Source organism: Oreochromis aureus, linkage group 16, assembly GCF_013358895.1.
Source record: "Oreochromis aureus strain Israel breed Guangdong linkage group 16, ZZ_aureus, whole genome shotgun sequence".
Taxonomy (NCBI): domain Eukaryota; kingdom Metazoa; phylum Chordata; class Actinopteri; order Cichliformes; family Cichlidae; genus Oreochromis; species Oreochromis aureus.
In genome coordinates, this window is record NC_052957.1 from 30116989 (window position 1) to 30130560 (window position 13572).

The 13572-nt window shown below is 41.5% G+C and overlaps 1 protein-coding gene across 3 annotated transcripts in view; it reads right to left on the reverse strand.

The window, feature by feature from the left end:
• The window catches only part of lrch1 (leucine-rich repeats and calponin homology (CH) domain containing 1), a 91941-nt gene extending 79604 nt beyond the window's left edge, over positions 1–12337 (reverse strand). For all 3 annotated transcript variants that reach the window (XM_039600020.1, XM_039600021.1, XM_031746638.2), the window contains exon 1: positions 11936–12337. In XM_039600020.1, the coding sequence (XP_039455954.1) occupies positions 11936–12152 (217 nt within the window). In that variant the 5' untranslated portion in view covers positions 12153–12337. The remainder of the gene's footprint in view (positions 1–11935) is intronic.
• Positions 12338–13572: the final 1235 nt, after the last annotated feature.

Genomic DNA, 13572 nt, shown 5'->3' on the forward strand with positions numbered 1-13572 from the left:
AAGGAAAGCATGCATTTCTGTCTTTTGGTTCCCTAAATTGTTAAAATGTGTTAATTAAAATGGTGCTTTTTGACACTTTCAAAAGACCACTTTGCTGTGGTTACTCTGTCCTACAAATATAAAAGTGTTTGAGGATCTGAGGGTGTGTGTTTCCGTCACAGCTGTCACTACGTTCAGGTGTGGTGCGAACACTGAGCAGACAGTGCCTCCTCTAACCCCACATCCCAACACATTCCTGGAAATCCAACGCTTCCTGAAAGGGAAGGAACAGCACTGAGGTATAGGAAGTGAGGGTGGTAATGTCATGTGGGATAAATCATGCCTCAGGCACACATTATGCATCCATCTACACACATTAAACACACGCTCCACACACACACACACACACACACACACACACACACACACACACACACACACACAGCTGCATCCTTCAAACCTTTATTGCACTCTTTCTGTATCATTAATGACTTCTATAATATTGTAAACCACTATCGGGCCAACATGGCAGCTTGTTGGTCTATTGACTGGTAAAATATCGCATAGTCAGCTCAATAAGCAAGTTGCCCACAAATTATACAAGGACCCCCCATCATTGTTTACAGTTTCTATGAGAAAAAGAAAAAAAAATTCTTTTCTTCAGAAAAAAAGAAAAATCACCATAAGAGTAAACTGCGGGAAGAGCGATCGAGTAAACCTGTCCTCCCTGTGACAATGGCAAATGGTTCACTTTGGTCAGGTCGGAGGGCCCTTTAGAGTTTTGCTTACAGACCCGGGGTCAGGACCCGTTCTGCGTTAAATCTGGTATTTGGTGAAATAAATAGACCTGACTATAAGTATAAGTCGTGTTGACAGATTTCATCAACAAATATGGAAAACATACTTAAATTGGAAAGAAAAAAAGACCTCTGCAAACCCTGGACTGCTGTTGTACTGTATTCATCTTCTGTTCCCCCAGTCACTCTGCATCTGCTCCTATCCCAGCTGACATTATAGGGACAGGCGGGTACAGCCTGAACATCACCAGTCCACTGACAGCGCTTCTCATGCAGCAGTTTTAGGATAGAAAATACAATCGTGGCTTAAAGTTTGGGCAGTTGCACCATTACAAAAACTACAAACTTCTCAAATTCCTCTCCAAAGAAAAGTCTGAAGTAAAGAAACAGAGCATCTATTAGTAGAAATAAATAAACTGCATTCATATAGCCACAGAAAACAAGTATTTATTAACTGTGTATTGTGCAGACAATTTTCCAGAAGCATCTTGCTGCAAATAGTGAATGTCCCAACTAAAATTTGATCTGCATAATTTAAAGGTATGATTTCATTATATTTCATGATTTCACTATTAAACAAAAAATTAAAAAAACTCTTATCATTATTATTATTATTGTAGTCACTTTTGATTGGCAGCTTGGTCTGTGCTCTGGGACTTCCTCCACCTTTCATGTACACACTTGGAAAGTAACCACGGTGCAATGAAAAATGCTGAGATGTGGCAATCCAACCTGCTGATGGTTAGAGAATGTCTCACTCCGGTAGGGTTGATGGGTCAACAAAAAAACTGCATATTAACAGAATAAATTCCAGATATACTGATGAACATGCTTATATGTGCAAATGCATTTAAGTACAAGTGGAGAAGAATTTGAACTTTTTAACTGCATATAAACATTTGCACAGTACACCTGACAAACACAGGGAGGTTGTTGCTGTCAGTTTACACACATATTGTAAAGCTCTTTGTGTGCGTGTCTGTGTGTTCGTGTCTGTCCACTAAAAAAAAACAAAAAACTGCCAAACACTGCAGAAATGCGTATTGTCTAGAGCTGGGTATGTGGTGGGAAGCGCATGCTCACACACATAAAACCCACAGCAGACAGACAGCATTAATACCAAAAAGCTCATCAGTGTGTCCACAGTAGGACAGTAACACAACCACACAGCAGCACAGAGACCGGTACAGTGTTTTTCTGCATCTATGTAGTAATATGAGGAGAAGATGATTAATTGATGAAGAAATTAACTGAATAATTCATAGCACCATAATAGATTGTACCCCTCTGATTCAAGCCTCCCAGACGTAAACATGCTTGTACATTAGTGATACATTTATTACGAAACGAGCGCTCCATGGCTGAGGACCATTTAGACACTGGTGTTGAAGGAATACCTCCAGGTCCCTTTTTCAGTGAGGTACAGGGCTTATGAGTGAGTCAACATTTTTTAGATTTAACCGTGGAGCTGGATCCTGCTGACCCTTTGCTGATTGTTTCCTCCATGCCATGTTAGCTCTCGGGCTAGATATCAGTGCACAAAGAACATGAAACTGAACTGAACTGATCACCTCTATACATTAGCCCATCACTAGTGGACTAATTATCGTTATTGTCACTAGAAGGTACCAGATGTACAACTCGGTGAATCTAAGTGTTAACATTTTAATTGATTGCCAAGGTCATTAAATTGTCACATGTTATGTGGCCGTGGACATCTGCCACCAGATGACGCTGCAGCTCCGACACTGTTGTAGAAAACCGTCATAACTTTGTTATATTAGGCCTGAAATTTTAGTTAAGCCTATTATTATTAGTTATTGTGAAGGCAAAAGAATGAGATTGTGGATCTCTTGTGGGAATGCATGCTGGAGATCATTATGTCATGCTAACTGAGTTAGAATAGCAGACTGGATGTGTTAAAAAGAAGGGTGATGTTTGAAATCATTGTTCTTCCTGTTAACCATGGTTATCTGCAAGGAAACACATGCAGCTATCATCTCGGGGCATAAAAAGGGCTTCACAGGCAAGGATGTTGTTGCTACTAAGATTGCACGTAAATCTACCATTATCGGATCATCAAGAACTTCAGGGGAAAAGATTCAATTGTTGTGAAGAAGGCTTCAGGGCACCCAAGAAAGTCGAGAAGCACCAGGACTGTCTCCTAAAGATGATTCAACTCCGAGATCCGAGTGCCACCAGTGCAGAACTTGTTCAGTAATGGAGGCAGGCAGGTGTGAGTGCATCTGAATGCACAGTGAGGCGAAGACTTTTGGAAGATGGCCTGGTGTCAAAAAGAGCAGCAAAGAAGCCACTTCTCTTCAAAAAACAAACAAAAAAAAAAACATTAGGGACAGACTGATATTCTGTAAAAAAGTACAGCGAGTGGACTGCTGAGGACTGGGGTAAAGTCATTTTCTCTGATAAAGCCCCTTTACGATTGTTTGGGGCATCTGGAAAAAGGAACATCTAGAAAAGAAAAGGTGAGCGCTACCATCAGCCCTGTCTCATGCCAACAGCAAAGCATCCTGAGACTATTCATGTGTGGGGCCGCTTCTCATCCAAGGGAGTGGGCTCACTCACAATTTTGCCAAAGAACACAGCTATGAATAAAGAATGGTACCAAAACATCCTCCGACAGCAACTTCTTCCAACCATCCAAGAACAGTTTGGTAAGAAACAATGCCTTTTTCAGCACGATGGAGCACCGTGCCAAAAGGCCAAAGTGATAACTAAGTAGCTCAGGAAAAAAAACATTGAAATTTTGGCTCCATGGCCAGGAAACTCCCCAGACCTTAATCCAATTGAGAACTTGTGGCCAATCCTCAAGAGGCGGATGGACAAACAACAACCCACTAATTCTGACAAACTCCAAGCACTGATTATGAAAGAATGGGTTGCCATCAGTCAAGATTTGGCCCAGAAGTTGATTGACAGCATGCCAGGGCCAACTGCAGAGTTCTTGAAAAAGAAGGGCCAACACTGCAAATATTGACTCTTCACCAGTGTTGGGACTAACGCGTTATTAAGTAACGCGTTACAGTAACTACGTTATTATTGTGGTAACGAGCACGGTAACTAGTTATTATGCCAAAACCAGGAACGCGTTACTCGTTACTGGGATTTAGATAGGCTCGTTACTCGTTACTGTGGTGGATATCGCGGAGCTTCCACAGATTCAATAACATTAGCAAGTGGTGGAGGCCAGCAGGTGGATGAAGGAAAAGGGGAGGCAAGAGGAGGAGAGACCCGAAGCGTTTAGGTGGAGTTTATTTTCGTTATGCTGACTTTTTCGTACTGCGTACTAGCTAGCATGACGGAGTTTCTATACAGCTGGGTGGGTGCTATGTTACTGATGTTGAACTTTATTTTGTTCATAAGGTTAATTATTAGAGTTGCCAACCGTCCCATAAAAAACAGAATCATCTCGTATTCAGAGAAAATATCACACGTTTTGTATTGAGGTGAAAAGGAACAGTTTGTCCCGGACTTCAGCTGGAATGAAAAAGACACAAAGCTGGAGTTATTCTGTGTTTACGCTGCAGCTGCCTCTTCTCCTCTCATTCTCTCCCCTCCCTCTCCTGTTTCTACTTCAATCATGAAACTGATCAATGATCAGCTGATCGGCTTTTCTCTCTTGTTTGTTTATCACCCACTTTGCGCCAGAAAGAGGAAACCAGCAGATGTCGCGTTAAACAACAGCAGCAGTTTAAGCTTGATCAGCTGTTGTTAGAATTTATTTAATATTACTTTCTAGTATCAGCTGATGTTTGTTGGAGCCACAGCCGTAAAGCTGCTGGTCATGATATCGGTTTGTATATCTGGTGAGAGGAAACATGAAGATGAAACCAGGAGATGTCCTTACTGAATCATCAGAGCTGAACAGGTGATGGAGAAACAGGTTTACCTTTTAGGTGACATGAATGAGTTGAAGGAAGTTATGAACTGTTTCTGAGAGACAAATAACACCAGGATCCTTTTCTATGTAGCTGACAGCTGGTAACTGTGCAGGGGCGGGTCTAGCAAAGTTTTGCCAGGGGGCCAGGTAGGGCATTAACAGGGAAAGGGGGGACAAGGAAATACTTTTTCTTATTCTCATTTAAAATGTCTCGCTTTTAAAAAATAATTATCTGAGTCTTACAACAAACGATTGATAGATTGATACATATATACCATCAGAACAGTGTACATCACTGTCACAACAGTGTTTATTTTCATTCAAAGGCTTTATGATTTTTCCTATAATGGTGGGCTGGTCTCTAGTCAAAATGCCCGGACGATTGTTTTGTCCCAGTCCAGCTCTGTATGCAGCTCATCTGCAGTCTGGTGTTACCTACATCTTCCTATTCAGAAGGCAGAATTTCCGAGTTCTGAGTACAATCAAAAGCACCACGACTGCAGTTTTTGTGTTGGATGTAAAAAGCAGGATAGAATCATGGCGGCGGTCAATGAAGGTCCAGGCGTGGGATTTCTCTCGTGGAAATGTGCACATTATTTTTTCCTTTCTATTGGTAGGTGGCACAGTGCTCTTGTGGCAAGTAAGCAAGCTAGAAGACTGGTACTCTTGCTGGGTATCCAGTTACGGAAGCAACACATTAACAAGAGAAGTCTGAGTAAAACCAATGTTACTTTCCCTAGTAACTAGTTACTCTGAAAGTAACGAGTAACTTGAAGTAACTGAGTTACTTTTGATAGAAGTAACTAGTAATGTAACTAAGTTACTAATTTAAAGTAACTTACCCAACACTGCTCTTCACATAAACAGACTTTGTGAAAACTAATATTCGTGTCATTCTCACAACTGTACAGTGGTGACCAGTTTTATTACTGAAACAAAAAAATCTTCTCCCTACTCTCTTCCTCTTTCCTGGACTCATCTTTAAACAAAAATCCCCTTCAAGTTCTCAGATTTTTCCCAAACACTTTTACCCTGAGTGCTAGAACTCATATACATATATATATATATATATACATATAGCAACTGTATCAGGAACAATACAAAAGAGGATTTGTAAGCGCATAAAATGAAAGCAAAATCAGTTACATATTATTGCTGTGGATGATTGCGATTTAAAAAATAAATAAATAAAATCTGCGGTTAAAATTTTGCCATTCCTCAGAACGAAACATTATGTCATTCTGTTTATCTTTCAACTGTCTGGCAGTTAAGGGATGTTTAACACCCCAAACACACACACACACACACACACACACACACACACAGTTTGGTAGTTGCTGTTGATCCCACCACATCTGAAAGCAGACTGACTGGTTGGTTTGGTTTGGAAATCACCTTCCTTCACCTTTCAGTTCCTGGACACAAGTGATATCATCTACCCTAAAATAAATACCTGCAACCACACATATACAGCCCCTCCCTGAGCGTATCATATTAATAAATCTTATCTCAGGTTCAATTATATATACCACATTTACCCTGTTAACAATCAACATCGGCCTCTGATCGTTCTCAACGTTCTTTTTCTTTATCCTTTATAACTGTTTCAGTCCCTCTTCCTTGATCACAACCATGTGCAACATCTTCCACGAGTAAGCTTTTGAAAATGTGCCCTCTACTTTTTCAGCACAATACAAAATTATAACGATGCTTTATGATGTACTGGTTCAAATCTCTTCTTCATCTTGAGTCAATGGTTAGCAATGGTTTTTTGTGTTGTATGAATGAGGTGTGATTAAGTATTAAATAGAGGTTTGAGAACAGGCAGAAGCAGGCCCAAATCAGCAACTGCAGAAAGGAGTTAAAACCCGCCATCTTTCTGTGTATCTTCAGCCCGCCTTTCAGCGTGGTTCACCCGAGTGACTGTAAACACTCTAAAAGTAGCTCTTTTCCAACAAAAAGCCACCTCTTAGTTTGAGAGAAGCCATTAGTGGGAGGAGGCTGTAAGGAAAGCAGCTCCAGCTTGTGTTTCACTACAAGCCGAGACTTGCGCGGCTGCTGATATGAAACTAGGAGGAAGCACAGTGTGAGTCCTTGTACTTCTGTCGACTCTGACACACTGCTTCTGTGTGCACTTTAGCTGATTTATATAAATACGCTTGTGCGTGTGTGCATTTAAAGACGAGTGCTTCCACAGCACGCTCGTCTGTCACAGTGACTCACTTTGTTCTGTCTCATCTCATTTCTTTTCATGGGAGCTGATGACAGTTGCTGTGTGATCAGAGACACCTCCATCTTCACTACAGAAAACTCAACACACCACTGTTTACTACTGTCACACCAGCATGTCGGTCATATTCACTCCAGAATGTCTACAGCAGGATTTTCAAGCTTCTTCGGTTCTTTTTCCCAGTGCCAGAGATACTTTGATACACTGATACACTGACATGTGACCAAATGTTTAAAATGACAATTTATCATTTTTTATCCCTTTACCCCATGATCTTCGAGTATTGAGCCAGAATTTTCAGGAGGTACCAGTCAGTAGGGCCAATATTGGCTGATACAGATATTTTGAACCCACGTATCTTAATGCATGAAGCCCGTGAGGCTGATCATCCCCAGCTGTTTTCTCTGGCTCTTTTGAACCCTTCCTTTATCCTAAAGCAGGGGTGTCATACATATGGCCTAGGGGGTCAAAATCAGCCTGCCAAACGCTCCAATCTGGCCCCACTGGACAGCTCTGGAAAATGTGATGAAAGGCATATGTTTTGGACTTTTAAGTTTTACAGCTTTTACCACGACTTTGTCTCTTATTTTACATGTTTTGTTTCTTACAATTTAAAGCCAGAGAGTTGTGACAGTTCTTTCATTTACTACAGCAGCATTTACTTATTGTGCAGAAAAAACTGATATGTCCTGATGAGACTGGGCTTCTTTTTCCTCATATAAAGATATCCCAAGGATTAAATATGTAGTTCAAATTTTTTACACCGAAAGAAAGCCTGTTTCTCATTTGGCCTATTTGCCAAATATTTGCTGTGACAACTCAACAAACTATTAAATAAACACTTATGACCTAACTATGTACATGAAATCATTAATCTCATTAATCTGACACCTCCTTCTTGTTCCTGAAGTGGTTATGATAATGCACCTTAAAAGCTATTTTCGGCTAATCCCTCATTCATATTGAGCCACCGCAGCAGGTAACGCTGCATGTTTGTTTCTTTCACACCAGATGCCCTTCCTGACACAATCCCAATGGGATTTCTGTCTCCTCCAGGATGGATGTGTAAGCCACTACATCAGGATGATGCACCTTGATACTGTCAAGGAAAGAAAGCATTAAATAAACTGGCATCAAATTAAAGAGAAAAAATAAGTGTTAGCAGTGTTAGGAGTGTTAGGAGTGTTAGGAGTAAAAAGTTTTGCTACCACGTGCTGCCAGAACAGATTCAATGGCCCTTGACAGCAATTCTATAAATCTCTGGAACAACATTTTTCTACAACAACATCTTGTCACTTTAAAGGAAAATGCCTTCAGGGTCCTGACACATATTACACAAACATCTACAGCTTGCAAACTGTTAGGGCCCAGTTTTACCTGCTTTCAGCTTTATCTGCTTTCTTTTTTTCTCTTGACTGACTCTTAGGGGGAAAAGGCAGGACAAGCACCCTCTTAGATTTATAAGAAGGATTATCTAAAGACCATTTGGCATGCAAGTGACACAAAACATTCCAGATCACAAAGTCTTGTCCATAACCAGGAATCCCTCATACACACTGCAGGAACGCTGTTAAACTGCAGCACACAATCTTCACACTCTCATTTTACTGCTATCACTTCTATCGCTTGACTTCATACTGCTGCTGCGGTGTGCGTGTGTGTGTGTGTGTGTGTGTGCATGCGTGGGTGGGTGGGTGGGTGTATGGTTCTGTAAACGTGAGCTCCACAGCGGTTACGTAATCCACATTTCTTTTTTAGTGTACATAAACAAAGTTAGAGACCGAAGTGCAGCAAAGTGTCACTTGTCTTCACTGTAGCACAGTCGACCCATTTATTCACTTACTCTGAAGAGCAAAGACAACCACAACTTAGTTTTTGTTCCCAACGGCATTAGCAGACAACATTTAGAGCACGTGTCTAACCCAGTGTTTCTACTACTTTTAAAAGCTGAAAGATAAAATGTCTGCACAGTACAGCAAATCAGCTTAACCAGCATGCCCCCAAATCTATCCTTATGAATCCACATGATGTCAGAGCAAACACTGAAAACTATTATGTGGATCAGGGCAGTAGGTCAGTGATTAAAACTTGACTGCTTGATCCTATACTCCGTTTGACTTGGTATGTAAAAAAAAAATAAATAAATAAAATAAATGCCAACCATGAACTCCAGTATGGATAAAGGTAGTCCTGTTTCTGGCCATACTTATCAAGTCTCACAATATACACCAAGATCATAGACTGTACTTAGAAGACGGATGCAGCCACCATAACATCAGTCATTGGTTTAGGACTCCACACTGAAAGCGCAATGTTAGCATTTTGGCTGCTGCCATGTTATTTATGTATTTACTTATTTTGATTTTGACAGTGATCACATATGAACAAGACTGTGGAGCGCTACTTCATAAGCTAACTCCTTCTATACCCTGTACACGTATATTGCAAAGATACAGACCACTGCTAATTAGTTATACATAACATATAAAAGCCACACTATAGTTTTATTCACAAACACTGAGGCACACACTTCTGAAAAGCCTGTTCCACTTAGCAAATCTTATTATTGTCCTTTAATGCAGCCAGAGCCAAATTTAAGCCTTACCAGCACCCAGACAGGAAACTATTAAATATATGTACGTATGTTGTACAGAAGTTCATAGAAAAATGGCACTCGACTCCTTTACTCTCTGACCAGAGTAAACACTTTCCTGATGAGTTTATGGGCTTGGTTTTAGATTTTGGATCATACTGAATAAAGTTCAAGTTTAAATCCAAATTATTATCATTATTAGAGTCATAAAGCAGGATTATTTGGGGTATGCTAATTAGCTAATTAATTTATGAATCACAATGCATCACCCTAGGTCAGGGGTCGGCAACCTGCGGCTCTTTAGTCCTTATACTGCGGCTCCGCGTGATTTGGGCAAATAAATGAGAAGTATTTAGCTGAAGTGTATTTTATTTATGTTAGTTCTTTTTAACTCGTAGTTCTAAATTGGAAGATTATTGTGATATTGAAATATAAAAATAAAATTATATTCTATTATTTTTCATCGCTCAAAATAAGAGACACTCATGAAGCCGGTATACCCGCAAACGCCGCGTGCATTTATCGAGACTTTCAACCCCAGGTAGGCCAATTATGGATCTTCGGATCCACATTATGTCAGCAGCTGTTCTCCACCGTGAACTATGTTAAAGACAAACACCGTTCACGCCTGACAGATGACAGCTTACAGTCCTGCGTAAACTGACTTCGATTCCCCGATTTGCGGACTCTGTGCGCAGAGGTTCAGGAGCAGAAGTCCCATTGTAAACATATCACGGCAGACCCGACGATGTTTCCATGAACATGCTTTTCAGCATCTCTTTATTGAGCACTTTTCACACACGGTTGCTGTACGCATACAGCCGGCTGTAGCTTTTCAGCTCACAGCCCGACATACACCACCAACAACACAACAGCACAGATAGCGCAGACATAAAAGCAGCGAGGCGGGATTGCGGGTGTCGCTCAGGTGCGTCCGCCTCCCCTGCAGCGGCGCTGCAAACCACGCCCCGCCGCACGCGTTAACCAGGTAAAATACATATTTAGGCAGAATTTTGCAAATATCTATTTTTCATTTTTCTGCAGCATAGTGCTTTTTTCCAATTATCTTTTAAGAGTCAGGTCAAGGCTCCAACAGCCCAAAGGCGATATAAGGGTGGCGGCTGACAACAGTTTTTCTTTGCTACACGGATCATTTTAGTTCAGGTTGGTGTCTTTGCTTTTGTTATATTTCTTTAAGAGTTCAAAATGTGTTGATTACATAAATATAATTTAATTTTCTCTGTAGCATTTCATGGATTTCATAAGCAGCACACCTTAGTTGTTCACACAAAGCATAAAGATAAAAAACAATATATACAGTGTTATCTTCATTTTAGATGTCAAAAAGTATTTGCGGCTCCCAGTGTTTTCTTTTGTGTGGTAACCGGGTCCAAATGACTCTTTGGGTGTAAAAGGTTGCAGACCCCTGGCCTAGGTGCATGCAGAGTTCTTTGACAGTCAGCTCCACCCCTTTGTCCTTGTCATCAAAACATGACAACAATAACAAAAAACTCCACTCAGGACTTCATAATCGGTAAGCAATGGATGGTTGCATGGTGGCTACATCTATCTTTTACATACAGTCTATGACCTGGATAGGTACCTGGTCTATTAGAGAGCAAACACCTAAACTTTTAAACTAATGACTTTTATATCAAGCTCTCTTTATAACAAAAAACTCTCATATAAAACAACATCTGCTTTTCTTAAAGACCCTTTCCTTCAGCTTTTACAGCACACAAATACATCTTTTTTTAGTGGTTACCTTTATGTTAGAAAACTTTACACACATAACAACCCTTTGTGTTCTGGTAATTAACGTGATAGGGGATAGTTGGAAAGAAAATAGCTATGTTGTGCCTAAAACAGCACAGACTGAGTGTGTCGGGGTTAAGCCAGCTCTCCATGCCTGTTTACATCTGGTAATGGATTAAAAGGAAGTAGTGGGGATTTCCACTGAACAGTCGAATCAGTGATAAATGCTCCAGTGCCCACTTTCACTGCAGCCCTCCATAAACACAGGGCTTCAGTCATTTGGAAACTTGAAACTTTTCCTATGACTGTTCTCTCAATAATGAACAAATCTCAGGTCACAATGAGGCCAGTCAGCAGGCTAAACACGACTCAGTGGAGGGGTTAAAGTCAAGTGTGCATCCGGTTCAGGTGAAGCCAAAGTTCCAACTTGCAAACACCAACAGGGTTCAGGGCTCGGCACACCACCCGTGCAGCTTCGTGAGCAAATGCTCAGTTAGTCCTCGTGGATAACGGAAATGCCAGTGTTGTAAATAACGTCCAACGGTTACCTAAAGGAGTCTCCACGCCGCCGTGACGCGTTTATAGCGGGGAGCAGTTACCGCCCAGCACCGGTGTGCCCCCCCTCTTAAAAGCTAACCGGGATGGGCTGTTGGGGGAGTGCAATACACCAAAGAACAACCTACCTGCTTCCACCGTGTCCGACAGGTCGTGGTTGGCTGCTGTCCGGGGAAACTCCTTTAGTTTTCGGCAGCTGAGGTTGAGGACGCCGCTGGCCGCCGCCTCCTCCAGCGCCCGCTCCAAGCCCCGGTTGGGAGGCAGGTTGGCGCTGCCGATGTGAGCCTGGACTAACGGAGAAGAACCCAGAGGGGGGCGAGCCGACTCCGGTCCCAACGTCGCCATAATTTTCCGCCTCTCCGCTGCGCGTGTCCGTGTATCGGTTATGTCCGAGAGAGCGGGCGGGGTTAGCTACGTTCAGGCAAACAGCGGGACACTGACTTCACAGACGTCCGTGGCCGTGCCGCGCGTTCTGAGTCCGTGATTGTCGCCGCCGCGTCTGCCTGGAGGTCTGCGCGTGTCGTCAAGCGTCTCTGTTGGACGGTGCGACATCCGGGGGAAAGATTTCAAAATAGTACACCGACCAGGCCAATGTTACGGTGGAATGAAATAATAAATACGAAGGCGTTTCGGGTATGATTTAGATATTCATTTTTTTATTTTTAAACTAAAGATTGATTACACAAGGGGAATTAATAAACTACGATTCCAAATGTATAAATAAAGCACTGATAATGCAATTGTGTAAGTGGTTATGTGGCCTCAACTCTGTTCTTATAATCTATTATATAAAGATGACTGACGATATTCTACTGCGCTACGATTTTTATTTTGAAAACACTGTTTCCGGTCTCACGCTGCATATTTTTTTTTTTTGACTCAGCGTAGCTGAGTGCGGCTGCGCACTAGCTTTTGCAGTCCGTGAAAAGCAGTGAAAATGAAAGTGGGGCTGAAATTTAGTGAACAGTGACCTCTGCTGGACAAAAGCGACAAACAACACATTTCGCGCACTGAAGCTTTTTCACAGAGTTCAACCTCACAGTTGTTATAGTTAGTTATCTCAGAAATTTTCATTTTGCTTTGAAACACAAGGTCGAAAGACTAAAAGGCTGTGTTTAATATTTTGCAGTTAGGCCTGTGCTTAAGTTATGGGAGCTTCCTTTTGACTAAAGTTACTGCTGAGACATCCAGGTCACACCAATTACCTTTAGTAAAAATAGAGATATAGATAGAGATATATAGATTTAAAGATATACGAATAAGTAACTACTAACAATGCAGCGTAAAGTGTATAGAAGATGGCAGCTACAGTTCTCTTGTAGTGTAAGTTCTCTCTGTGTAAGTTTTAGATTTAACAATTGGTACAAACCATCACAATTTTTCTTCATTTTTTAATGTCATATTTACACTATCTACAACACCACTGCTGCAGTTTGTGAGCAGTAATGTCACCAGTTCCAAGTGAACCTTAAATGTCCATTTGATAAAGCTTTATTGTTTGAGATTAAAGCCCGTGAAAGCAGCTCTGTGAGAGGAGAGAAACTGATTTGTACTGCAGGCCAAAAACCCTTATTTACAACCATCCTGTTTACATGAAGCTCCAGCATGTGTGTGTGTGTGTGTGTGTGTGTATGAGTGATAATGAGAGAGTCCCACCGGGAATCAGAAGGAAGTGCTGAGTCAGCTCATTACATAACAAGCTTGCATCAGCAGATGATGCACAGTGCTGACCCCTGATTACACTGAGCACCATCACTTGCTCATA